The sequence below is a fragment of the Phacochoerus africanus genome, chromosome 5 (assembly GCF_016906955.1).
Source record: "Phacochoerus africanus isolate WHEZ1 chromosome 5, ROS_Pafr_v1, whole genome shotgun sequence".
Taxonomy (NCBI): Eukaryota; Metazoa; Chordata; class Mammalia; order Artiodactyla; family Suidae; genus Phacochoerus; species Phacochoerus africanus.
Window position 1 is genome coordinate 48,129,749 of NC_062548.1, and position 24,967 is coordinate 48,154,715.

The 24,967-nt window shown below is 43.3% G+C and overlaps 1 protein-coding gene across 3 annotated transcripts in view; it reads right to left on the bottom strand.

The window, feature by feature from the left end:
* The window catches only part of TMEM87B (transmembrane protein 87B), a 44,492-nt gene that overhangs the window by 13,697 nt on the left and 5,828 nt on the right, over window positions 1-24,967 (bottom strand). For 2 of the 3 annotated variants that reach the window (XM_047781188.1, XM_047781190.1), the window contains exons 3-13: window positions 20,279-20,370; window positions 17,650-17,784; window positions 16,348-16,401; window positions 15,215-15,305; window positions 13,323-13,384; window positions 12,900-13,083; window positions 10,096-10,195; window positions 8,354-8,447; window positions 5,928-5,999; window positions 811-919; window positions 397-455 (exon numbers count right to left, since the gene is read on the bottom strand). In XM_047781188.1, coding sequence (XP_047637144.1) covers window positions 397-455; window positions 811-919; window positions 5,928-5,999; window positions 8,354-8,447; window positions 10,096-10,195; window positions 12,900-13,083; window positions 13,323-13,384; window positions 15,215-15,305; window positions 16,348-16,401; window positions 17,650-17,784; window positions 20,279-20,370 — 1,052 coding nt within the window. Of the gene's footprint in view, window positions 1-396; window positions 456-810; window positions 920-2,620; window positions 2,693-5,927; window positions 6,000-8,353; window positions 8,448-10,095; window positions 10,196-12,899; window positions 13,084-13,322; window positions 13,385-15,214; window positions 15,306-16,347; window positions 16,402-17,649; window positions 17,785-20,278; window positions 20,371-24,967 lie in introns of all 3 variants that reach the window. The other variant, XM_047781189.1, reaches the window with a different exon arrangement.

A 24,967-nucleotide genomic window follows, 5' to 3' on the forward strand; every position in this document is an offset into this window, starting at 1 on the left:
AAATCTCCATGAAAATTATCTCTCTCTACAAACACAACTAAAGTCTTCAACCTTACACAAGATAAAATAGTATAATTTAAAATGAAGGAGTTCCCGTCGTGCCGCAGTGGTTAATGAATCCGACTAGGAACCATGAGGTTGCAGGTTCGATTCCTGCCCTTGCTCAGTGGGTTAAGGATCTGGCATTGCCGGGAACTGTGGTGTAGGTTGCAGACGCGGCTCAGATCCTGCGTTGCTGTGGCTCTGGTGTAGGCCAGCAGCTACAGCTCCGATTTGACCCCTAGCCTGGGAACCTCCATATGCCGCGGGAGCGGCCCAAGAAATGGCAAAAAGACAAAAAAATAAATAAATAAATAAATAAAATGAAAACTGTTCAAATAGCAAGATTATACTTACTGATTGACATTTTGCAATTCTAAATGTCTTTGTTGTCCACACCATAAACACTACAGATGCTGAAACACACCAAAAAAAAGTCAACCTTTAAAGGAACACGCAAGACTAAAATAATGTATTATTATTATTATTTTTTGTCTTTTCTAGGACCACACCCTCGGCATATGGAGGTTCCCACGCTAGGGGTGTACTTGGAGCTGTAGCTGCCGGCCTACACCAGAGCCACAGCAACGCAGGATCCGAGCCTCGTCTGCAACCTACACCACAGTTCCCGGCAATGCCAGATCCTTAACCCACTGAGCGAGGCCAGGGATCGACCTTGCAACCTCATCGTTCCTAGCTGGACTCGTTAACCACTGAGCTAGGATGGGAACTCCAAATAATGTATTATAAAAGAAAAATTAAATAGCTTACCCAGTATGGCAAAGATGAGGGTATTTGTAAAGTGCCTGTACAAAGAAAATTTCACTGTGTTCTTTCTTAGCCTTAGAGTCTTCATAGTTTGTGCCAAACTTATAAAAATGTGGAAAAAAAGTTAAGGAAAAACATTTTAAATAGTAATACACATTTAAGATTTAAAAAACCCAACAAAATAAGAATCTTGTACTACATGTCCAAAATTAGCACTGATAAATATAGTTTCTATAATTTAAAACTGATTAGAAACGTGGAATATGTTCTCTTGTCCAATTCTGTATAACCATGAAACACACTTTATCAACAGACCTTGCTTTACAATTTACCACTGTCTGAACTAAATGAACAAACTTCAAGAAGATAATGTAAGCAAGAAGACCTGGGATGTGCTCCTTCAATGCCAAGTTCCGGCAACACAGGAGAGAGTAGGACACACACTAAATGCCAAGTCGCCCTTGGGCCAGATCCTCTTTACAGATCCCATTAGGACATGCCATTGGGCTTGTGCTTTTCTGTCTGTTTCTTTCTTATGTTGTTGTGTCTAGTCTGTTTGCATTTTATCCTTTCAATGGCCATAATTTGGAAGATAAGTCATCTATCAATTCCATTTTATAAATTAAAAAAACTGAAATATGTCAAGTAAAATAAAGCTAGAGGTAGGGAAGGAGCGACTTCGTTCAGGTTATTGCCACATAGGGAGAATGTTCCGACTCTAAGACCTGTGACAGTCCCAAAGGTCGGGCAGGAGGGGGCTTGGCTTTTCGAAAGCAGGAAACTAGACTCAAAAACAGCAGGTGTGGGGAGCCGGTGGCCTGATGGGCCAGCTGCTCAGGGAATGACTTCCCTCGAGGTCTGCAGAGTCTCAGGAGGGGCCATAGATGAGGGCTGCGGGTGGAGGAAGGCTCAGGGACCCGGGGACAGGAGAAGGCTTAGCTTGGTCCAATCTGGGATTTTGTTCAGATTGGTCAGTGGTACCTGGGTCTGGGTTTGGCCTGGTCCTAAGTAAACAAGGGAGTTCCCAGGAGTTGTTTATAGTAAGCCTTTTCCTGGAACACAAAAGGGTGGAGGCGTCTGAACCATGGCTGTTTTCCGGAAGCACAGGGCTCAGGCAAAGGGCAACACTGCCAGGTATGAAGAAGCAAAAAGAGGTTTGTCCACTGGCCCCTCAGCAGTGAAGCTGCACTCAAGCCAAGTTTCCATAAACGGAGCTGCTCCCCCTGTACGCTCACCACCCTCTGCTCAGGAGCCACACACTGAATGTAGGTAACAGAGCTGAGCAAAGGAATGGAAGTAGTACGATTTAGACTTATGCCTCTTACTTTAAATCCCAAATACTTCTTTAATCAAAAACTTCCTTTTAGTACTACCAAAAGATGCTTTTCAATCTTCCTAAATGATCAATAAGCTGCAAAAGAAGGTCAATTTCTAAAATAACACAATTCAACCAATTAAGGCTACTGTCAGAATTTACAGAAATGGGAGTTCCTATTATGGCACAGTGGGTTAAGAATCTGACTGTAGTAGCTCGGGTTGCTGCAGGAGGTGTGGGTTTGATCCCCAGCCTGTGGCAGTGAGTTAAAGGATCCACTGTGGCTGTAGCTTCGGCTTGGATCCAATCCCTGGCTGAGGACCCTGGCAGGTGCAGCCATAAAATTAAAAAAAATTTTTTTACAGGAATGCAAACATGCTTTATTCAGTAAACATTATCAAGACCAAATACTCATAAAGCAGTAACGAAAGCACACAGGCCCCAACATCCTGACTCAAGAATCACCTTGAACGTGCTGCTGCGGTAGGAAAAGGATATCCACCAGCACAAGCCAGAGTCAAGAAGAGACAGAGGGAGGCTGGCCAGAAGCACAAGATCAGAATCATTTGCCTGCAGCAAAACAGCAAAAAATATAAAACAAACAAGCAGAAAAAAGGAGGCAGGAGGGCTATAGCTTTTGGTGTTTTTAGGCTATTTTTTTTTTTCTGTAGAATTAGATTCTTACAGGAGGAGCCAGATTAGGTTCATCAAAAGCAAAGGAAGCAGGGTCATGATCCCTATATGTACGTAGCCCTGCTTCTGTGGCTTGTCATTTGTAATCATTTAGGAAACCCGCTACATTTTGTATAGAGAAAGCAGACTTTTCACCACCGTAAGGAAAACTGCCAAACAGCAATCTAAAAGCGAATGTCAGAAATTCAGGTTGGAGCAGAAATGGATACTGAATTTCTTTTCTCTTACCACGAAATACTAACCAAGAGAATTTTAATTTCTGGATTTCTTTATGACTTTAACCTCAAATGTCTTTATTTTAAAAATCAATAATTAAGCAAGCCAAACCTTTCCCATTATTCTCCTTATCTCCCCATCCCGACCTGGCTCATCATATTGGACCAAAGCCGATGCTGCCCATAAAGGTGGTAAGTTACCCTCATTTAAATCCACATGGAATTAGAGCCTTTGCAGCCACGTTTCTCTGGTATTTTCTGCATTATGGTATATTTTTCCCAATGAACCACCTTGTGGATGGTTAAGAACAAGAAATCTTTGAAACACTTATCTTTACATTACCAGGAGGAAAGATAATATACATTTTTAAAATGCAAAGTCCACAGCTCAATTAGTTGATTGAAGAACATGTATTCCTAACTTGTTAAAGGCTCTAAGCATATACAAGTTTAGAAATAAGACAACTCCAAACTGAATAAATACCTTAAGCACATTGTCTAACTCACAATGACAGAGGGTAAGGCGCTAAGATTAGAGATGGTGCTGAGCCAGTGGCGAGTTCACCTCCCCTGCGGTTCCACCCCGCCAGGTCCCAGGTGTGTTTGCACTGCCTTCCGCCTCAAGTTGGATGAGAATCCCTAACACAGGAGGAGGCTGCAGCAGAGAAGCCCTAACACAGGAGGAGGCTGCAGCAGAGAAGCCCTAACACAGGAGGAGGCTGCAGCAGAGCCGGCTCCACGGTGGCTGAGTACTCAGAGCCGGGAGTTGGAGGGTAGTGGTGGGCAGCCCTGCTCACCTGCAGAACTGAGGAATGGGCTTCACCTTTTTAACAACCGAATGATTCTATGTATTTTTTAGTGTAGAAAATATGAAAAATTACACTAGAAGAAGATATATAAATGACTCAGAAAAGATCAGATTTATTTAACTATAATGTTATTCAATAAACTTGGATTCTTAAATGGTAGCTCTCAACAGAAGGCAAATCCAATTTTTAAGCAAGTTTGGTCAGAAACGAGTCTTTAAGTTAGGCATTATCCCTCACTAGACACCCCTCAGACACTAGGGGATACAAGGACATAATTTAGGAGGTTTGTAGATGCCTCACTGTACAACACAGTCTTCTTGTGAGGTGTGTGTTTACACATCATCTGTGAAGAGAGGCTCCACAGCTTTCGTTAGGTTTGCAAAGGCATTGCTGCTGCCAGAACCCAAAGATGAGAAATGGAAACACAAGCACAACAAAAGAACATTTAATGTTAAAAGCTAAAAGACAAGTATCAAAGAAAGAGGAAACAAAAGGAACTTTGTAAATATAAAAGCTTATAAGAGAGAGGTTTTAAAGAGGACATAAATGTTGAAGAAACAGATTAAAAAAATATTTTCTGGATCTGCACAACCCTGCATTCTGCTCTGATGACCATAGATTTTCTAGAATCTCTCCTATTTCCACAAATGCATTTTAGAGGGCCCTGCCTTGGAGAAAAAAATGGTGGAATTCCCCAGACTCAACTTGAGTTGCTGCCTCAATGTGGAGGAGCCTCAGGGATCAGTTAAGTCTCTGAAACTTCTGCTGTGCTACGGCCTCTGGCCCGCCCCTGCCCCCCACCGAGCCTGCTCTCCTGCGGTCCCACTGTGACTTCTGGAATGACCCACGGAAGGCAGGTGCGCCCTGGGGATTCATCCTGGCAGTGCTGGCCACTGCTCAGCACCCCTCCGGATAAAGCTCTCCTGGCCTCCACCCCAGGCCACTTTCCTGGATTTCCCATCTCCCTTCACTCAGGGCAATCCTTCCAGGCATGTTTCCACCCTTCCAGACCCTATTCTGCCTCCTCCCCACTTGCTGCTCCACCTGCTCTCCCAGGTGGCTTCCATGGCTGTAAGCTTCTCCCACACAAAGATGACTCCCTCCTTCATCACCAGTTCTGATTCCTCCTGCAGACCCAGGCTGGGATTTCCAACTCTCTTCTGCACACTAATGCCCCGGGCAGCTCAAAGCTCATCTCCAAGTTTACTGCTCTGAGATGGCAACACGGCCCCAACCATGCAAATGGGATTACACAACACCCCAGAAGCCCTCACTCCCTTTCCCTGCCTGTTTCTGGCCAGTCTATGGTGAGAGTCTTTCTTCCACCTCCTCTGTCCTATTTCCAACCTTCACCATCAGTTCTTCGGACCACTCCTCACTAAACTGCTCATCTCTAGACATTCCTTTCCAAAGCATCTTTTATGCCATCCTTGAGTTCTTTCTAACACAGACTTCATCATGTCATTCACCTGTACAGCTTCAACTGCTCACTAGTTTCCACCTTCAGAAGGAACTCTAGACTTTTGAGCATGTCATTCTATCTTTCCCTTGCACGATTCTTCCACTCACATCACCTACCGGCAAACTACTCTGAGGCATTCTTCCATTGCCCCTATGGTTTCATGCTCCTGACTGTTTGCTCCTTCCCAATTCTTCCCAGAATGATCCCCCCACACACACACCCCGCAATTGTTTTCCTAGTAAAACCCCACCAGTCCGGTCCATCAGTCTCGATTTAAATGTAACCACCTCCCTGAAGTCTTTCTTGATTTTCACCCTGGAATTAATTTCTCTCTGTCCTCTGTTTGCATAGCACCTCTCTAAAGTAGCAATTACTACTGCTATGTTGCTGTTAGTTATGTTTTTCTCTCCTCAACCAGACCGCTCAACACGGGCATTTAAGTTTGCTAAACTAATGGGAAAAATAAGGATATTCTTTGAGGAATTGTTACTTTTCCACCTTCAATTAAATTCCTACATTGAGGTAACGATAATGCATAATTATACCTCTTTCTATTATTATTACAAATTTAAAACAATCTGATTTTAATGATATAAAAAACTATTTTAGGACACAGTAAAGGATATGAACCATACAAAAATGGAGTCAATAACTGCTAAAATAATGTCACCCAAAACAACAGCTAAATGGTTAGAACCCTGAAAGATAAAAATAGGACAAAAAAAATCTGAATGTAAAAGTTTCACTGTATTATAATAATTATCATCTGATGAAAAAAAAGAACAATTTATCTCATCGCATCATTTTATAAAAGCCACATAAGGAGTTCCTGTTGTGGCTCAGTGGTAATGAACCCAACTAGTAGCCATGAGGTTGTGGGTTTGATCCCTGGCCTTGCTCAGTGGGTTAGGGATCTGGTGTTGCCATGGGCTGTGGCGTGGGCCACAGAGGTGGCTTGGATCCTTCATTGCTGTGGCTGTGGTGTAGGCCAACAGCCACAGCTCTGATTTGACCCCTAGCCTGAGAACTTTCATATGCCAAAGGTGCGGCCCCCCCAAAAAAAGCCACATAAAAGATTTTATTGCCTAACAGAATTGTGTTTAAGCACATGGAAGTTACCTGTTTTGGCAGCAACAAATGTTAGTTTGTCCCAACTTGTCCAATGATAATGTAAAAATGTATCATTAAAGTGGCAAATAAAATACAGCATGTCCCACCCATTTAGGTCAACCATTTCAATCTCTGCCCTGTCCACACCAAACCTTCAGCCACGACTCCTACAGAAGTGGACTCCTCATCCTCCCCACGCATGTGAAAGGGCATGGAAAAAAAAATAACATAAGGAAAAGGAACTGGATGGAAGGGTATAAACAAACCATGGATTGGAAACATATTCTACTCAAGAGCTGACAGAGAATCATATTTAAAACAGTGACATCTAGGACCATGTAAAATTTTAAAGAAATACAATGTACTTTATATTTGGGATATTTATCCTATTTTCTTTCTAGCAAAGATCAGTTTTCTGTGAATTATGTATGTAAATGCCAAGTTCTTCATGTAAAGGTTAAAACAAGCGTACCTTTCAAGGAGTCAAAGAGGAAAAGGGCAGCTGTGTCTAACACAGAAAGCAGCTGTCTCAATGACACCAGAAGAGGAGTGAGGCTTTTAACATTACTGGACAAATGTCCTGCTCTAAGGGGCAGATGAAAATCTGTAAATTAAATGTCTGTGGCAATATACAGATTCTTCACTCTGTGTGCAGTGATCTGATTCAAACACCTAACCCAAAAGATGTTTTGAGTAAAAATGACAAACTTCTCTGAATCACATAAAAAATCTAATTAGCTTCTTAATCACTCAGTCATGAACCATATTATTAAGGAAAACTGAGAGCCAGAAGTCTAGGGGTCTTCACAGATACAAGTATTAATTAGGACTCTGTGAAGCACTGCTGCCCACATCACGAGAGCCGTTTTCCCTAGAACACTACCTCCTTCCGGTTCCTCCAAGAGTGGAGGCTGTTGAATCCCTCAACTACTGAGTCCACACAGTCAGGGAAAATTTATAACCAGCCGAGACTTGAGAGTGATGACATGTGACGTCTGCATGCATGAAAAGTATAATTAACTTTCTGTTCACATATACATGTTTAAACCAAGGATTAAGCGAGAAATGAATTGTTTAGACTGCATGATGATAAAGGCACACGTTCTTTATAAAGAACAATCATAAACATTTTTGAGATGGAGCTAATTCCTGGGATGACATCAGGCGCTGCCTTCATAACCGTATTGTTTTTTATTTTTATTTATCTTTATTTTTATTTTTTTTTTGTCTTTTTGCCTTTTCTTGGGCCGCTCCTGCGGCATATGGAGGTTCCCAGGCTAGAGGTCGAATCGGAGCTGTAGCCACCAGCCTACACCAGAGCCACAGCGACGCAGGATTCAAGCCATGTCTGCGACCTACACCACAGCTCATGGCACTGCTGGATCCTTAACCCACTGAGCAAGGGCAGGGATCGAACCCGCAACCTCATGGTTCCTAGTCGGATTCGTTAACCACTGCACCATGATGGGAACTCCAACCGTATTGTTTTTTAAAAGTGCTCTGTTTAGTCTTTTACTTTCAAGATGTATTTTAAAATGGGACATAGTCTACAGGAGAAAAAAACGTTAAATTGGACCTTTTTTTCAAATTTCCTACCCTTAAAAATTCATCTCAAGGAGTTCCCAGTGTGGCTCGGTGGAAACAAAGCTGACTAGCATCCATGAGGATGCGGGTTCGATCCCTGGCCTCACTTAGAGGGTTAAGGATCTGGCGTTGCCATGAGCTGTGGTGTAGGTCATAGACACAGCTCAGAATCCGAGCTGCTGTGGCTGTGATGAAGGGGCAGGCGGCTATAGCTCCAATTAGACCCCTAGCCTGGGAACCTCCATTTGTCTTGGGTGCAGTCATAAAGAGAAAAAAAAATTCATTCAAGAGATATAAAGTAAAATCATATTTCACAGCAACAACAAAAAAGGTGAGAGTGGAATGATGTAGTTTTTACCCCAATGACTCTCATCACGCCTTCAATAGCCGCAAAGATAAAGTAAAGAAGCCCCAGTCCAACGACCCGGTGCATGACGGTTCCTAAACGAGGCCTGGAACAAGGAGGAAATAGAAAAAAGAAAAAGAAAGGTAAGTAAAATGCATCTGATTAGAATAAGTGGCCCCACTTCCAACGCCAGAGAGGCCACCGCCTAATCAGGCCCGTCTGCACCTGCTCTGAGGTATCTATTTTAGGAAACAGTGTTATATCCTGTTGACTCAGAAAAACAAGCCTTCTTCTCTGGGATTCAAAGCTGCACTGATGCCTATGAAGCAACATATTTGGGGCCAGAGAGGCAAAGTGTTGCTACAGGAGAAAACGAGATGGCCTTCAGGAACAGACAGAGGAGCTAACAGGATCCAGAGCACAAGGCGGGGTGGGGGTGGGGGCAGGACTGAGCACATGCAGGGACAGTCGGTGCCTTACAGGAGGAACACACGATGTGTGGTCCAGAGCTGGGGAGGATGACACAGCTTCAACAGCAGGAGTACATCAGAATTCCCTTCTGACGGCTTCTATCTCCTCAGTGAGAAAAGAACCCAGATCAGCTACGATGAACGAGGGTAGGGAGGTGTGAGGAGAGGGAAGGAGCAAATGGTTTTCTGAAGAGTGGGGAGTAAAAACACAAACTGGCAGGGGGCTGAGACCTGCCAGCAGTGCTAAAGGGAAACTGGGCAGGGTTGGGCTTTCCCGAAGGCTGACTCTGCTGCCCAGGTGAGACTGCGCAGAGAGAGAGCTGGGCTTTCCCAGAGAGGCAGAGGGCCTTGGGTGTGGCAGGATTGTTCAGTGCCCTGCTGGACTGCGGAAGGTGGCAGGATCAATAGGCCAGAGGCCACCCCAGAGACCAAGAGTAACTGCAGGTGACACGTTAGAGAAGATAAATGGGGGGTGGTGGTTGAAAAGTGGATGGCTTAAATCTGTCACTAGGAAGAGGGTGCAATTACACATAAAGATAAATAAGTAACAATCAAGTCTAGAAAATGGCCGTGGGACTCAGTAGTTGAGGGGAGGTGACTAAGAGAAGCAGAGGTGAGGAGGTGAGATCAGGGACCCTCATATGGATACTGAAATCACAGGGAACCCTGATGATGGAGTGAAGTCAGTGCTTGGATTGCTGAGGGACGAGGGGGACCTGACAGCTGATAGGGACCTGCACTCAGACGTAGCAGGTGGGCCAGTCAGGAGGCTTGAGCCTCTGGGAATCAGAGGTCTTAGCGAACCCTGTTCATGGCCAGTAACTCACAGGTAAGAAGTAGAAAAGATCTGCTTGAGCAGGTCCTGAGGAACTGGGTCCTCCGGGGGACAGTCAGGTTTCAGACAGAAATTCTGCTGACCTGGTGTTTAATCAGAGCTCCCTCTCTTGCAAAATCTCAAACACAATCAAAACACGCAACTCTGATATCTAGGAAACAGAAAATGGTCTGACCTTTAAGAGTCATTAAAAATTTTCCATTATCCTAAAAGTTGATTATTCCTCTAACTATAAAACGTTACTGGAATTCAAATTCAGGATCTTTATTTGAGGAAAGTCGAAAACTGCCAGCGCATGGGAGCCCTCTAAACATACATCCTTGCAGCTATTTCCCTATGGGATTTGCGTTACACGATTGACAGGTGTCCAGTCTCCCAGAGGTCATAACCTAGACAGGTGGGATCATGGGACTGGAAACATGGTGTCTTTTCCACACCCCGGTACTTACTTCACGATGCCGTAACCCAAGCTCACGATGATGACAAGGAGGCGAGCCAGCGTCCTCTTAACCGAAGATATCAGCTCCGCAAATATCAGTAAGCCCTGGGCTGAGGGGGAAGGAGGAAAATCACTCACGCTGGGTACCTCTGCAGGCCTGCTGTCAAGGCTCCAAGTGAATACTGCGTCCAGCTACATTCTGGCCGTAGATGAATTATCATGTTCAACGTAAAGGCCGTCCCATCCAAGGGGTGTCAGACCTCAGGTGAGGGACTCGCGACTGCTGAAGCATTTGCTCGATGTCTGATTGGCTCTATGGGCACAGCTTTCTCACATCCACCAGAAATCTGTCCCCCCGAGCTCCCCTCTGCTCTTAATCTTCCCCTTGAGTCTACAAAGAACGAGAGCCCTTTCCTATCCTCTAAGTATTTGAAAATCCTAACACCCTCAAGAGTTCTATCTTCTCCAGGCTGCCCTCATCATTTACTTGTCTACACTCCTACCACGTGACTATTGCGGCATGAGGCCCTCCTCTGGGCAGGACGAGTTAAGGGACAGAACTCAGCAAGTGCTGGACGTAACACAGCACCTCCCAGGACCGTGGGGAAAGCACCCTAAACTACATGGAATGAGAAAAGCTTCTCAGAGGAGGTGACGTCTCCACCAGGGTTTGAAGTCTGAGAACAAATCAGCTATCTGCGGGAGGGAAAGGGAAAATAAAGGAAATGGCAAGTGCAAAGGTATGGAGGAGAAGAGGGGAAAGCAAAATATGCTGTGAGAAGCCAAAGTGTGGCATGTCTGCAGCAGAGCATACAAGGAAGGATGTCAGGGGAAGAGGGTGGGACAGAGGCAGGACCCGATCACCTGGAGGACAAGGCCAGGCCATGAGTCGGGGCTTGATGCTTATGGCACTGGGATGTCAGTAACAGTAAACAAGGGAGTGAAAATGTGAAAAAAGGAAGTGAAAAATTGGTAACCTATAGCCCACAAGCCAAGTCTGCCCTACATCTGTTTTGTAAATAAATAAAGTTTTATTAGAACCTAGTCACGCCCATTTGTAGCAGTTTCACATTACCAAGGCAGAGCTGAGCAGTTGCAACAGAGACCATCTGGCAGCAAAGCCAAAAATATTTACTGTGTGGACTTTTCAGAAAAACCTGGCTGACCCTTGGAATAAAATAGACACCTTTATTTTATCAAGACTGTTCTGCTTAATGGTTTGAAGAGGAATAGACTGCAGGCTAGGAAAATGCTCAGGAGACTATTCCAGAAATCCAGACAAAAGATGCTGAGAGTCCTGGCAGTAAAGGTGGAGAGAAGAAGAAAGATAGCCCAGGAGTTCCCGTCGTGGTGCAGCAAAAACGAATCCGACTAGGAATCCATTGCCGTGAACTGTGGTGTAGGTTGCAGACTCAGCTCAGATCCTGCATTGCTGTGGCTTTGGCTAAGGCCGGCAGCTGCAGCTCTGACTGGACTCCAAGCCTGGGACCCTCCATATACTGTGGGTGTGGCCCTAAAAAAGCAAAAAAAAAAAAAAAAAAAAGCCCAGAAACAAGCTGTGAATCCACCTAATTACTCTTTTCAGCTCACATTTCTCCATCTTCTCCACAAGAAACCAGAGACCTTGAAGAAGTCCAGATATACTAAATTTGCTACATTTTCCAAATTGCCAATCTCGAAGCACCAAAGAAAGAAGTCAGCTGCCCCACCTATTCTTAATGTACCCTTGTTGGGTCCCAACAATCACTGCTTCCTATCACTGCAGTGATTTTTCTCAAGTCTCTCCTTCTAGGACCAATGTTAAGCAAGATATCCTGAGTTACAGAATTCTCCCTTGGGAAAATCAGAAACATCAGTCCAGGCCCAGCCTAACACCTCCCTTTCTGCAGGAGTCCTCACAGACAAGGACAGCCATCTGGGGGTTCTCTTCCAAGCCCTTCTGGTGTCGTCTCAGAGTCTGAAGGCCCAAGGATGGCAGGTGCCATGTTCCCTTTTGTTTCTTGTTCTTTTTTCAGTGGACGTTTTCTTTTAATTAAAGACCCAAGGGACAAGAAGCTCCTTTTTGTTACAGTATACAACATATGGCTCTTCTACAGAGTAAAACAGACACCAGGGAGTCAGGTGTTTATTCCAGCCCTGGCCATGCAGAAGCACACTCCTGGGTGCTTTCTGCCCTTTTGAGCTGGCTTCCTTTGCAAAGGTTCACAGAGGGAATTAAGGGTATCTGTGTCTCCGGCTCTTTTGAACGCTATCTTCCAGAAGTCTGGGGCCCATATCAGAGGATGCCCCTCCATACACCACACCTGCTTTCCACATTCCAATGTGTAAGTCCTGGGGATGGTGTCTGCCATGGTCACGTGAAGTTCTCTGTGGGAAGGCAGCAGGCTTCGTTCATCCCAGCACTACTGATTTTACTCCCCATGGCCAAATTTTCTTTTTCTTTTTAGAGGGGAAAGGATAAGAAAGAGAATGCGTGGAAAAACAGAGAAATATGTCAAAAAAAGGATTGGCAGCACCTAATGTCCCTGGTCCAGAAATTTGTGTTGCTTTAAGCCAATCACTGGTAGCTAAATGGGAATGGGAGGAAAATAAGGGAAAGTCAGCAAGAAGAAAACAGAAAATGAAGACAACAGACATGCTAGCCTGGATCAGAGTCCTGCTCTGCCATTCTCCTCTTGGCTTCCCTCCTCTTCGTCTACAATAGAGTTGTTCCAAAACCACGGTACCAATGGGGGCGGGATCCCCACAGCTCTGCTCTCAGATGCTAGGACCCTCCTGGGTCACACTGTATTTACGGACACGGTCACTACTTACTTGATAGCCCCGTGCTGTTGATGTTTTGGTACTCAGCATAAAAAACTGCTTTTTCAAGCATTCCCAGGAAAATAACAGCTGCAATCCAAAACTGGATTCTTAATATATCTTTCCAATAACAGGCAGACCACATCAGCCACAGTACACCGTACAAAATATAAACAATACACATCACCATGTAGAACTGTGGGAAGATAAACAATTTTAGTCAGTTAAGCCTTCTGACCATTAGAAGACTGACATTTCTGCATTCAAGTTTGCCATCCTTTATTTTGGAGTCACTGCGGAACCAGAAAGAGAGGGTATGTCAAAGCATTATCTATTAAGGAATTACCACCACTGACTTCTTAAAATTTTTACATGTTCTAATTAGGATACAAAATTCATTTTTAAAAAAAGGAAAAAATGATGACAGATACTCACAATCATTAGAGGCCAATCTGATGCAGAGATATATCCATGAGGCCCCATCATAGAAAGAGAAACTGGTGCAGAGAGGTTGGGGATAAAGAAATGAAGACATTAAATTCACAATCAGCTTTTCTTAAGTTTTTAAATGTCAACTCATTTTAACACTCCAAGAATACAAACCAAGCTAACAAGAGCTAAATTTTTACCTCGCACGCACAAAGTACTGGGTAATTGCTAGTTATCTGATTATGTAATCTTATCAAAACATCTTTGCTTGTATACGTACTGCTGTAAAATGTGGGCCACATTGGATCTTAGTAGATAGCAAAGTAGTCCTGGCCTGAGACTGACCCTTGCTGAGTCATTAAGCTCCCTGAGGACTTCTTCTTCCTTAATGTAACCTGGGTAAATGACTGAACCCCAGAGTGCAGTTTGCATTGCTGTCTGAGAGAGCAATAGTAAACAGAGTGATGAATACTGTACTGTCTTGCAGGGCTCAGCAACTGCACCAGTTACTAACCAGCCTAACACGGCCTGCGGGTGTCAGAGGAAAAGATGTGACACCTGGGAAAGAAGGGGGAACCAGGATGACCTCTGCTCCCTGTCTGGTACGGTCTCCGAGAGGACGCCCTACCTCATTCTCCAGAGCAGCCACCTCCACCGGCTTCCCCTGGGGGAGGCCGACTCTGTGTCCCCTCTGCGCCCAGGTCTCTCTCACTTTCTTCCTCTGCTCTGGACTGGGCACCCCTCCGAGACAAACCGGTTTCGCTGCTGTGTCCCCAGTGCATGGATCAGAGATGTTTGAAAATCCCCAGGATCCTCACATGGTATGTGGCTACTGTCAGTCCAGCAAGTGCCCACTGTGGACAATGACAGCCAATGCAATTCTAGGACATGAGAAAGCACTGGTTCCCTTCAAACAGCTCAGCGTGAGCCCCTCTCACACTGGACACTAGGAACCACAGCTTCATGAGGCAAAGAGAATCTATCTGCTGGGCAGGCAGGGGAGCCCACAGACCACTGAAGCCACAGCTGCCAGACATGCTGCTTCAACTCCCAGGCTACACACAGATGTTTAAAAAAATTTTTTTAAAGAACAAAAATTTTAAACCCCTGATGATGGCCATTCTCAAGAAACAGAATATAATCTACTTCAAATACAACTAAGATGTGGCCTATCCATTTCGATGTGTTGAAAGAATTTTTTTTTTTTTTAATTTGGAAGGATGGAGAATTATGTATCCCTCTATGAAGTTTAAGATTTTAAAAATTTATCTTATCAAGTTTCTATTCTGTTAAAAAAAATAAATACCTGAGATAAGCATAAAATTTTAAGTCTCCCAAATAAATAGAAATTTTTTTTAAGGGCTGCACCCACAGCATATGGAAGTTCCCAGACTAGGGGTCAAGCCAAATGCAGGAGTTCTGGGGCCAGGGATCGAACCCACACCACAGTTGTGACCTGTACCACAGCTGTGGCAATGCTGGATCCTTAACCTGCTACACCACAAGAGAACTTCCTAGAAATTCAATTTTTTTTTTTTTGGTCTTTTTGCCATTTCTTAGGCCGCTCCCTCAGCATATGGAGGTTCCCAGGCCAGGGGTCGAATCGGAGCTGTAGCCACCGGCCTACACAACAGCCACAGCAACGCCAGATCTGAGCCACGTCTTCGACCTACACCACAGCTCACGGCAACGCCGGATCCTTAATCCACTGAGCAAGGCCAGGGATTGAACCCGCAAGCTCATGGTTCCTAGTCAGATTCATTAACCACTGAGCCATGACGGGAACTCCTAGAAATTAATTTTTGAATGATGTGTTTTAGCAGAAAATGTAGATTTGGGTCAATGACAACAGAATATAGTAAAAGCAGACAATAAACACGCATTTGGTTTAACTATACCATTCAAATTCCAGTCTGCATCTGTTTTTTCTGTTTTAATAGAAACAATAAAGATATGAAACCCATCTCTCTGTGTTCTGGCTACAACATCCTGAAACAGAAAAAAAAAATTCTTTATGTTATTTTTTAAAAATGCTATATAAAATACAGCTAAGCAACTATTCACCACATTTTATTTTATTCTTACTTTTTTTTTAGGGCCGCACCTACGGTTCCCAGGCTAGGAGTCAAATCCAAGCTATAGCTGTGGGCCTACAGAACAATGCAATGCCAGATCCTTAACCCACTGAGCGAGGCAAGGGATAGAACCCGCATCCTCATGGATACTAGTCAGATTCGTGTCTGCTGCAACACAACAGGAACTCCACGTTCACCTCGTTTTAAAACAACTTTTAAAAATTGAATTGGGTTATGGGAGTTCCTTTTGTGGCTCAGTGATTAACAAACCGGTCTAGGATAAATGAGGCTACAGGTTCGATCCCAGGCCTGGCTCAGTGGGTTAAGGATCCCATGTTGCCATGAGCTGTGGTGTAGGTCGCAGACGCAGCTCAGATCTTGTGTTGCTGTGGCTGTGGTGTGGGCTGGTAGCTCCAGCTCCAATTCAACCCCTAGCCTGGGAACCTCCATGTGCCATAGGTGTGGCCCTAAAAAAAAAGAAAAGCAAACATCCAGCTCTCTGAAATCTGCTTTCAATTCCTATATACAACTCCTTGCAACCCTCTCAACCCCTTAGTCTTCTGACTTTTAGTAATTCCCAAAAATACCAAATCCTCCTCCTCTTTGTGGTACCTCATGGTTTCTATTTCTTTACTTCCTTAATGACAGTACAGACCAACCCATTGCTATGCTGTCTCAGGCATTTGACAGCGGAATTTTATTTTTTAAAGTAAAGAAAGACTACATAGAAGTGAACTTTACAACTTTGAAGAGATTTTTAAACAAAGAAACAAATATGTACAAAATTCCCATAGACATAAGTAAGAAAATATACTGTTTTAAGTGACAGTTTTCTCTTTCCTAATTCTACTAGCCCTACTTTACATTACTCCCCAAGCATCCACCCATTAGCAGACTCTGCTCAGTCTTAATCTAACTTGTCTATATTTGATTTAAGGACAAATAAAATAACTTACCATTGACCCTTCCTGGTTTGAAACATTTCTGGTATTTGTTATTAGTTCTTTATTCTGGAAAAAAGAATAAAATAATTACATTTTATATTGCTAAACTTCCATCGGAAAAATAGTTTTAACAATTAAGAAAAAAATGTGTTATGAAAAAAGATTTGAAGGATGAACACTAGAGGGCAAATCTCATTGTACCCCAAATATGAGTAAGAAAATCCTACTTTAGAAAAATTACTTCCTTGATCAGGGGAGTGGTTACCGCTGGTGTTGGGGTGGGGGCAGAATCAGGAACTCAGAGGGGGTTCTAGCTGCTCAAATGCCCTGTACCTGATCTGAGTTTATAAGAGTGGGTTCGGGCTGTGAAAATTCATCAAGTCCTACACTTCTGACATACATGATTTCTGGTATGTTTATTATACCTCAACACAATTTTTTAAAAACAGCCCTTTAAAAATTGTTATTAAAGACATTTTCATTTCAGAATTTACAGAAGAAAAAAAAATGATCCATAGCCTCACCACACAGGGATAATTGCTATTAGCATTTTATTTTATTTTTTTTGTCTTTTGTCTTTTTTTTGTCGTTGTTGTCGTTGTTGTTGTTGCTATTTCTTGGGCCGCTCCCGCGGCATATGGAGGTTCCCAGGCTAGGGGTTGAATCGGAGCTGTAGCCACCGGCCTACGCCAGAGCCACAGCAACGCGGGATCCGAGCCGCGTCTGTAACCTACACCACGGCTCACGGCAACGCCGGATCGTTAACCCACTGAGCAAGGGCAGGGACCGAACCCGCAACCTCATGGTTCCTAGTCGGATTCGTTAACCACTGCGCCACGACGGGAACTCCTATTAGCATTTTAGAATATGGTTTCCAGGCTAGGAGGAGGAAGTGCCCAGAGGGGAGTGTCAAGTGTGTTACAAAGCAGTAAGTCAACTACACTGACAGCTCTGCAGTAAGAGTAACAGACCCTGGGCATGAAGGTCACAGGTGACCTTGACTAGAGCTCTTCTGATGGGATGATGGGGGCGAAGGTTGGACTGGAGTGGGCAGAAGAGAGAGAGAATAATAGCAGATCATGAAAGGATGATAAAAGGATCCTCTTTCAAGGATGCTTCGGCAAAGAATACAAAGAAGTGGAACGACAGTGCCCATATCTTACTATGTACTGCCATACACGAAGAAGAACCAAACCAAAAAATTAACAAATTAACCACCTTTCTTTATCAAAATACTGATAAAACAGAAGTAGATACTTATATTCACTGAGAGAAAAATAAGTTCTATTTCAACACGGCAAGACAGATACTCACATGCAATGAAGGGAACAGCTGTAAATCACTGTTGCAATCTAAGTTTTCGGTTTTTGTTGTCCAACATTCTCTGTTCTTGAAATAATGACCACAAAAGTCTTCATCAACACTAAGTTTATGTTTTCGTGACAGTTCCTAGCAAAGACAAAATTCTATGTTATGATTTATATCCACTTAATATCTAAGTAATACCAAAAATTTATTCACTTTGGAAACTTGAAAACACACAGTAGAACAAAACACTGAAAAGGAAAAAGGTTGGAATCTAATTTTTAGTACAATTGAGGTAATCATACTATTGTAGCCATTTCAATGTGTCCAGATATAGTATTATACAATATAAGCATTCTCTCACAGTAGGAAATGTGAGTAGGATATTACTATGAGGAAATGGTTCACTGAGAAATAAAAAATACTTTGTCCTGGGGCTACTTCCATTTCATTCTGTATATAAAAGATTTTACAGAGAAAAAAAGCAGCATTTAACTATAAGGAAAGATACACCAAACACTCAGTAACATAAAGCACAGATGGCAAACCCAAATGAGTGCAGGGGGAACACTCATTTACCCATCAACTCAGGAGGTTCCAGACCCCTAGATGGAGGAATAAAATCAAGCTCCTAATGGCAGCTCCCAGTTGTCAAGGAAAGGTTAAGAGGCTTCCGCCAACCAAATATGGGACAATTTGAGCAAAATACATAAAAATGGTAATAAATTATAATCCACACAACAAAGTAAAAATCAATGAATCTATGTTAATAACTGATTAACTGATTGCCAGAGAGATAAAACAAAGGAAAAGAGAGAGTTCATCCTTATAGTAAGCTGCTAATAAATGAAGAGGAAAACATGGAATTAAAAAAATCATCTTTTAGGGGAGTTCTTGTTGTGGCTCAGCAGTAATGAAACTGACTGGTACCCATGAGGATGCAGGTTCAGCCCCTGGCCTTGCTCACTGGGTTAAGGATCCGGTGTTGCTGTGAGCTGTGGTGTAGGTCACAGATGTGGCTCAGATCCCACCTTGCTGTGGCTGTGCAGTAGGCTGGCAGCTGCAGCTCTGATTCAACCCCTAGCCTGGGAACTTCCATATGCGATTAGTGTGGCCATAAAATGAAAAAAAAAAAATCATCATTTAGCAATCATCATAGTGATAACTAATTCATCAGGAAAGAATCAAAGAATGGGAGTTCCCGTTGTGGCTCAGGGGTTAACGAATCCGACTGGGAACCATGAGGTTTCAGGTTCGATCCCTGGCCTTGCTCAAATGGGTTAAGGATCTGGCATTGCTGAGAGCTGTGGTGTAGGTTGCAGACGCGTCTCGGATCCCGTGTTGCTGTGGCTGTGGTGTAGGCCGGCGGCTACAGCTCCAATTGGACCCCTAGCCTGGGAACTTCCATATGCTGAGGGAACAGCCCAAGAAATGGCAAAAAGACAAAAAAAAAAAAAAGAATCAAAGAATGTTAAATCAAAGCCTGATGAAAAACATTATATTTACTTATAAAAGTATTTTTTCACAGACTATTATTGATAACAAAGAGAAAAGTAGTAGCTTTATAGTGGAGAAAGCTGGCAGAAACTTCCTTTACCAACTGATCAAAGTTAACATCACCAAAAATGGGACGAAACAGTATTTCTGGTATGTCTGCCAAAAATATAACCTGAAAGTAATCATGTGGAAATGTGAGATATACTCCAACTGGGGGATATTTTGTAAAAATAAATGGTTTATACACCTCAAATATATCAATGTCATGTCATGAACTACTCCTCCCCCCTCCCTCCCCCCAAAAAAACTGTGGAAATGCAGTGTGATTCTGGTTTGGATCCTGTACCAGAAAAAGAATAGGAAGAAAAAAAAAAGCTGCTAAAAAGGATGTTGTTGGGATCTTAGCAAAATTTCGATATGATTTGTTTATTAGGTAACAGTATTGCATCAACGCTAAATTTCCTAAATCTGATAACTGTGCTATGTAATCTAAGCAAAGATCTTTGCTCTTAGGAAATAGACACCGACCATAGCCCAGCTTCCTCTTCCTCCCTCACACTCCCCTCTCCACTTCCTTTCCCCTCCTCACCTCATTCTCAGATCCTCTTACATTCATTAAATCTACTTGTACTCACTAAACTTCTAGGATCCCTAACACTAAGTTTTTGAATGAAGGGAAACTTCTCTTTCTTAAATTAGGTTGGTTTTTATTTGGGTGTGACCCATCATCCTTTATCAATGGTTCCTACAAGTCTGATTTAAATATTTACTCATTTTTCATAAGATGCAAGGACATGAAAAGATTTGTATTCTCAGAAAGCATATACTTTGTGGAGTTCTTCTGTGGTGTACTGGTTTAAGGATTTGTCATTGTCATTGCAGCAGCTAAGGTTGCTGCTGTGGCTCAGGCTTGAACCCTGACCCTAGAACTTCCACATGCCTCAGTCTCAGCCAAAAAAAAAAAAAAGAGAGAGAGAAAGCATATATTTTGATATAATTAAAGTATTTATTGGCTGAGTCCCCAAATAAATCGGTGGCACTTCTAAAACTATAGTCATCCTCACTTGATGAGCTAATAAATCTCTATACTCATAATTTTTCCTTCACAGCTTTACACATTTAAAATTGGTGTTTTACTTACTTCCAGCTCAGAATATTGATTGTGACAGGTATGATACTCCAAATGCCACTCTATGGTAAACTTCACAGGCCCGGAACAACTGAATGACTTAACTGTTTAGAAAAAGAAAGTCTCTTTTACAATAATAACATATATATACTCCAATATAAACTTAAGGTTTCAAGAATGCAATTTAAAATAGGCTACTTTAAGGAAACAATGAGTAAAATATTACCTAATTTCTCCAAAAAGTCACTACAAAATGAGACAGATAAATTTATTAAATTAAATTATAATGGTCAACCAAAAGTTGCTGTAATACTCTTTGTTGCATCTACATGTTAAGTCCAGCATTAAAGTCAACCAAGTAGCCGGATATGCTATGTCACTGCTTACTTCATTCTAAAATGTTCTCTCCACTGACTTATTCATTCAAAGAGTAATGAGTAAACACCTCTTTCTGTATGTCAGGGAGGGACAGAAAGGTAAACCACAACAATCCCTGTCCTTGATGTAAGAAGCACTAGGGGAGGGGAGGGTTAGCAATTAAACAGGCACCTTTGGTAGAACAAGGGGCTGAGAAATGGGAGTCAAGGAAGCCCTGGGCAGGGCCCCTAACAAAGTCCAGGCGAGCATGAAGAATGGGGTGCTGGCAGGAAGAGCAGGAGTCAGCCAGGTGAAGAGGAGGGTGGAACAGCACATGCGTAGCAGAGTCGGCGACAGCACGGCACGAGTGTGACCACCTGCAGAGTTTGCTGTGCTCAGAACCCACTGGGGACAGGGGAGAGCTGAAGCTGGAGAAGACTGCTAGATGAGATTCACAAGGCACAGTGCACTCTGCTAAGGAGATTTCCTTTATTCTGAATGTCACAGAGCACCACCAAAGGTTTTAGGTAGGAGAGGAACGTGGTTTCAACAGAACCAGTCCTGAAAAGGACTACATCTAGAATCAAAGAAAGGTCTCTCGGGAGTGTTCTCACAACAGGCAGCTGGCTTCCCCCAAAGCAAATCATCAGAGAGAGTGAATGATAAAGCAGCACAGTTCTTTTGCGACCTGGTACCAGAAGTGATATGCCATTACTTCTGCCACATTTCTATTGGTCAGACCAACCTTGATATCACGTGGTAGGGGACTATGCAAGGTCGTGAACACCAGGAGGCTGGCATCACTTTGTACCATCCTGAAGGCTGGTAACCAGAGGGAACCCAAACTGGGCCCAGAGACTGAAGCTGAAGAGGCTAAGGCTGGGGTAGAGTACCCAGGTTGAGGGAGCTGCACAAAGAAGGAGTAAAGGAAGTCTGCCCAGAGGTCCCTTTGACCTCTGGCTACAGAGCAGCCAGCCTGTGCACAGGGAGAAGCTGCACAGTTCCCAGGCTCACACAGGGCTAGGAACTGCTTGAGTTTGCACTAGCCAGAGCAGAGGGCCTCACAAAACAAAGCAGGCATTTGGGGGAGGTGCAGAAGAGCCACACCTTAGAAGTGGTGCTAAGTCAATCCTAGAGTAAAGGCTACTCCAGATCCATCCTAAAAGAAATTTATAACAAAATTGGTGAAGTTCCCCAGTGGCTCAGCAGGCATTGTCACTGCTGTGGCTCAGGTCACTGCTATGGCACAGGTTTGATCCCTGGCCCTAGAACTTCTGCATTCCGAGGGTATAGCCAAAAAACAAAACAAAAAAAATTGGAAAAGATCAAACTGAGTCAAAAGAAACTTAATTGTCTGCCAGAACAAAGCTATTAAAGGACAACAACATGCGAGTACTCAAGAATGTAAAATTCGTGGGAGTTCCCGTTGTGGCGCAGTGGTTAACGAATCCAACTAGGAACCATGAGGTTGCGGGTTCGGTCCCTGCCCTTGCTCAGTGGGTTGCCGTGAGCTGTGGTGTAGGTCGCAGATGTGGCTCGGATCCCACGTTGCTGTGGCTCTGGTGTAGACTGGCAGCTACAGCTCCGATTCGCCCCCTTGCCTGGGAATCTCCATATGCTGTGGGAGCGGCCCAAGAAATAGCAAAAAGACAAAAAAAAAGAATGTAAAATTCGTGACATCCACCAACCAAACAAAAACGCTAGATATATAATGGGGGAAAATGTGACGCATAACCATGATATGAATCAGTTGACTTGACAAAGAGGATGGAAATGAGAAAGACGATAGAATTAGATGATGATTAGGAAGTGGGAAAAAAAAACTATTAAATATCTACAGTGAAGCAAAGAGAGAAAAAGAGACTGAAAAAAATCACCAGGGCCTCAGTGGCCTGTGAGACAGTTATCAAGCAGTCTAACAGGTGTAAACAGAGCCTCAGGAGGGGAGGAGAGAGGTGAGGGGAGAGCGTCTAAGGCCAGGACTCAAGGTAGGAGCTGAGATGCTTTTTCAGTGTGGACATCCAGTTGTTCCAACATCACTTGTTGAAGACTATCCTTTCTCTAGAGAATAACCTTGGCACCCTGTTGAAAATCAACTGACCTTATTTACATGGGTTTATTTCTGGGCCCTAGGGTCTGTTTCATTGTCCTGTGTGTCTATCCTTATGACAGCATACACTATGAGGATCACTGCAGGTTCATGTTCTTTTTAAAAATTATTTTCCCTATCCTAGGTCATCTGTACTTGCACATGTTTTAGAAACCACTCATCAATTTCTATATAAGTCCGCTTGGACTTTGATTGGAATTAATCAAATTCATAGACCAATATGGGGAGAACTGACTGTATAATGTTAAACTACAGATTATTCATAGATGCCTTTTATCAGGTTGAGGAAGTTTCCTGTTTTCTTTTCTTGTCTTTTTAGGGCCACACCTGTGGCATATGGAAGTTCCCAGGCTAGGGGTCCAATCAGAGCTGCAGCAGCCAGCTTACGGAGGTAAGCTGGATCTGAGCTGCATCTGTGACCTACACCACAGCTCACAGCAATGCCATATCCTTAACCCACTGAGCAAGGTGAGGGGATGGAACACTAGCTGGGTTCTCAACCAGCTCAGCCACAACAGGAACTTCTCTGAGAGTTTTCATCATGAATGGGTACTGAGTTTTTTCAAATGCTATTTGTTTATATTGAGATGATTACGTGGTGTATTTCTTTTATTCTGTTAATATGATGAATTACATTGAGATTTTCAACAGTGGCTCCACACATGGCATCTTGAATGGGGCAATTAAGAGGGCTCATCTTAAGGGAAAGCCAGACATCTCTCCCCCCAACACCATGGACACATATCCATGGGACCAATGCTTAACTTTGTAGACACTAAAATTAGGCTCTGTGAGAACTCAGTCTCACTCTTCCACACACCACGGATGTCGATGTATAAACTAGAATGTCCAATTACTCATTTAAACAATAACTGTTCACAGCTAAAAAATTATACATGTGTAATGCTTAACTCTCTTTAGCACACCTTCCTGGACGGCCAGTGTGATGAGAAGGCTGCTTGGTGAGGGTGGTGGCAGAACAAGGAGGCTCAGGTGGACACTGCATCTATCCTAGCTGGCCCCATGTCAGGGCAACCGTCACAGTTCAAGCTCTCAGGAGCTTCCAGCGTGGCTCAGTGGTAACAAACCCGACTAATATCCACGAGGATTTGGGTTCGATCCCCTGCCTCACTCAGTGGGTCAAGGATCTGGCATTGCTGTGGCTGTGGTGTAGGCTGGCAGCTTGTAGCTCTGATTTGACCCCTCACTTGGGAACTTCCATATGGGTGTGACTCTAAAGATTAAAAAAAAAAAAAAAAAAAAGACCTCTCTCCCATCAATGCCGGGAGACTGCTAGCTTTTATCTGACTAAACACTCATTTTTTTCCCAACTCCTAACTCCCTTCTGCTGCCTCATTTTTCTTTCTTTAGATATGTTAATACTAAATTGTAGTCTACTTTTAGGCTGAGCTCAGACGGTACATATTGATTTTTTAAAAATCAAATTCTATGTTTTACTGGTCCATATAACTTTTTACTCCATGTAATTTTTTTTTTTTTTTGGTCTGCACCAGTGTTTTAAATCTTGTCTAGACTTTGAGACATGAATTTATTAAAGCACTGAGAGGCCAAAATTTTTTCCTCACCCACCTTGGGCTTCAATTTCCTCTTACCACGCTCTTATCACCACGGATGATCTGTGCTCTCACAGAGCTGCTGTGAATTGCCTCTGCTTTCTGGCTGATGGCTGGCCTACTTCCCTCAGCAAAGACCGCATGTGGCAGAATTGCCAACAAAGGCCCAGATGGTGTGAGAGAGAAGAAGGCCACGGCTGTGGATCCCAGGAAGCCAATTTGCTCTACCCAACAAAAAAACAACTCCTTACCCCCAACCTTAACCCTTGCAACCACGTGACCTCATCAAGTTACTGGGAATGCTCAGAGGACTTAGAACACTGTAAAGATGATCCAGGCTAAACCCATTAAAAATACTGAAAACCTCCAGTGCTATGGCATGGTAGTCATGACACACTATTAATACAGACAGCACATTCCCTAGCAAATATTTTCACTGTCATGAGCCCTAAAATCCTAATTACAATGTTAGTGTCTAGTAATTTTTATTTCACACTATGATGATGGGTGTATTCCGAAAAATTTCAGAGGCACAAAGGTTCCATCACAATCGTGGCATTTCACAGATCCATAGAGGAATTTATTGAGTATTAAAAGGGATTCAGGAGTTCCCTTCGTGATGCAGCGGAAACAAATCCGACTAGGAACCATGAGGTTGCG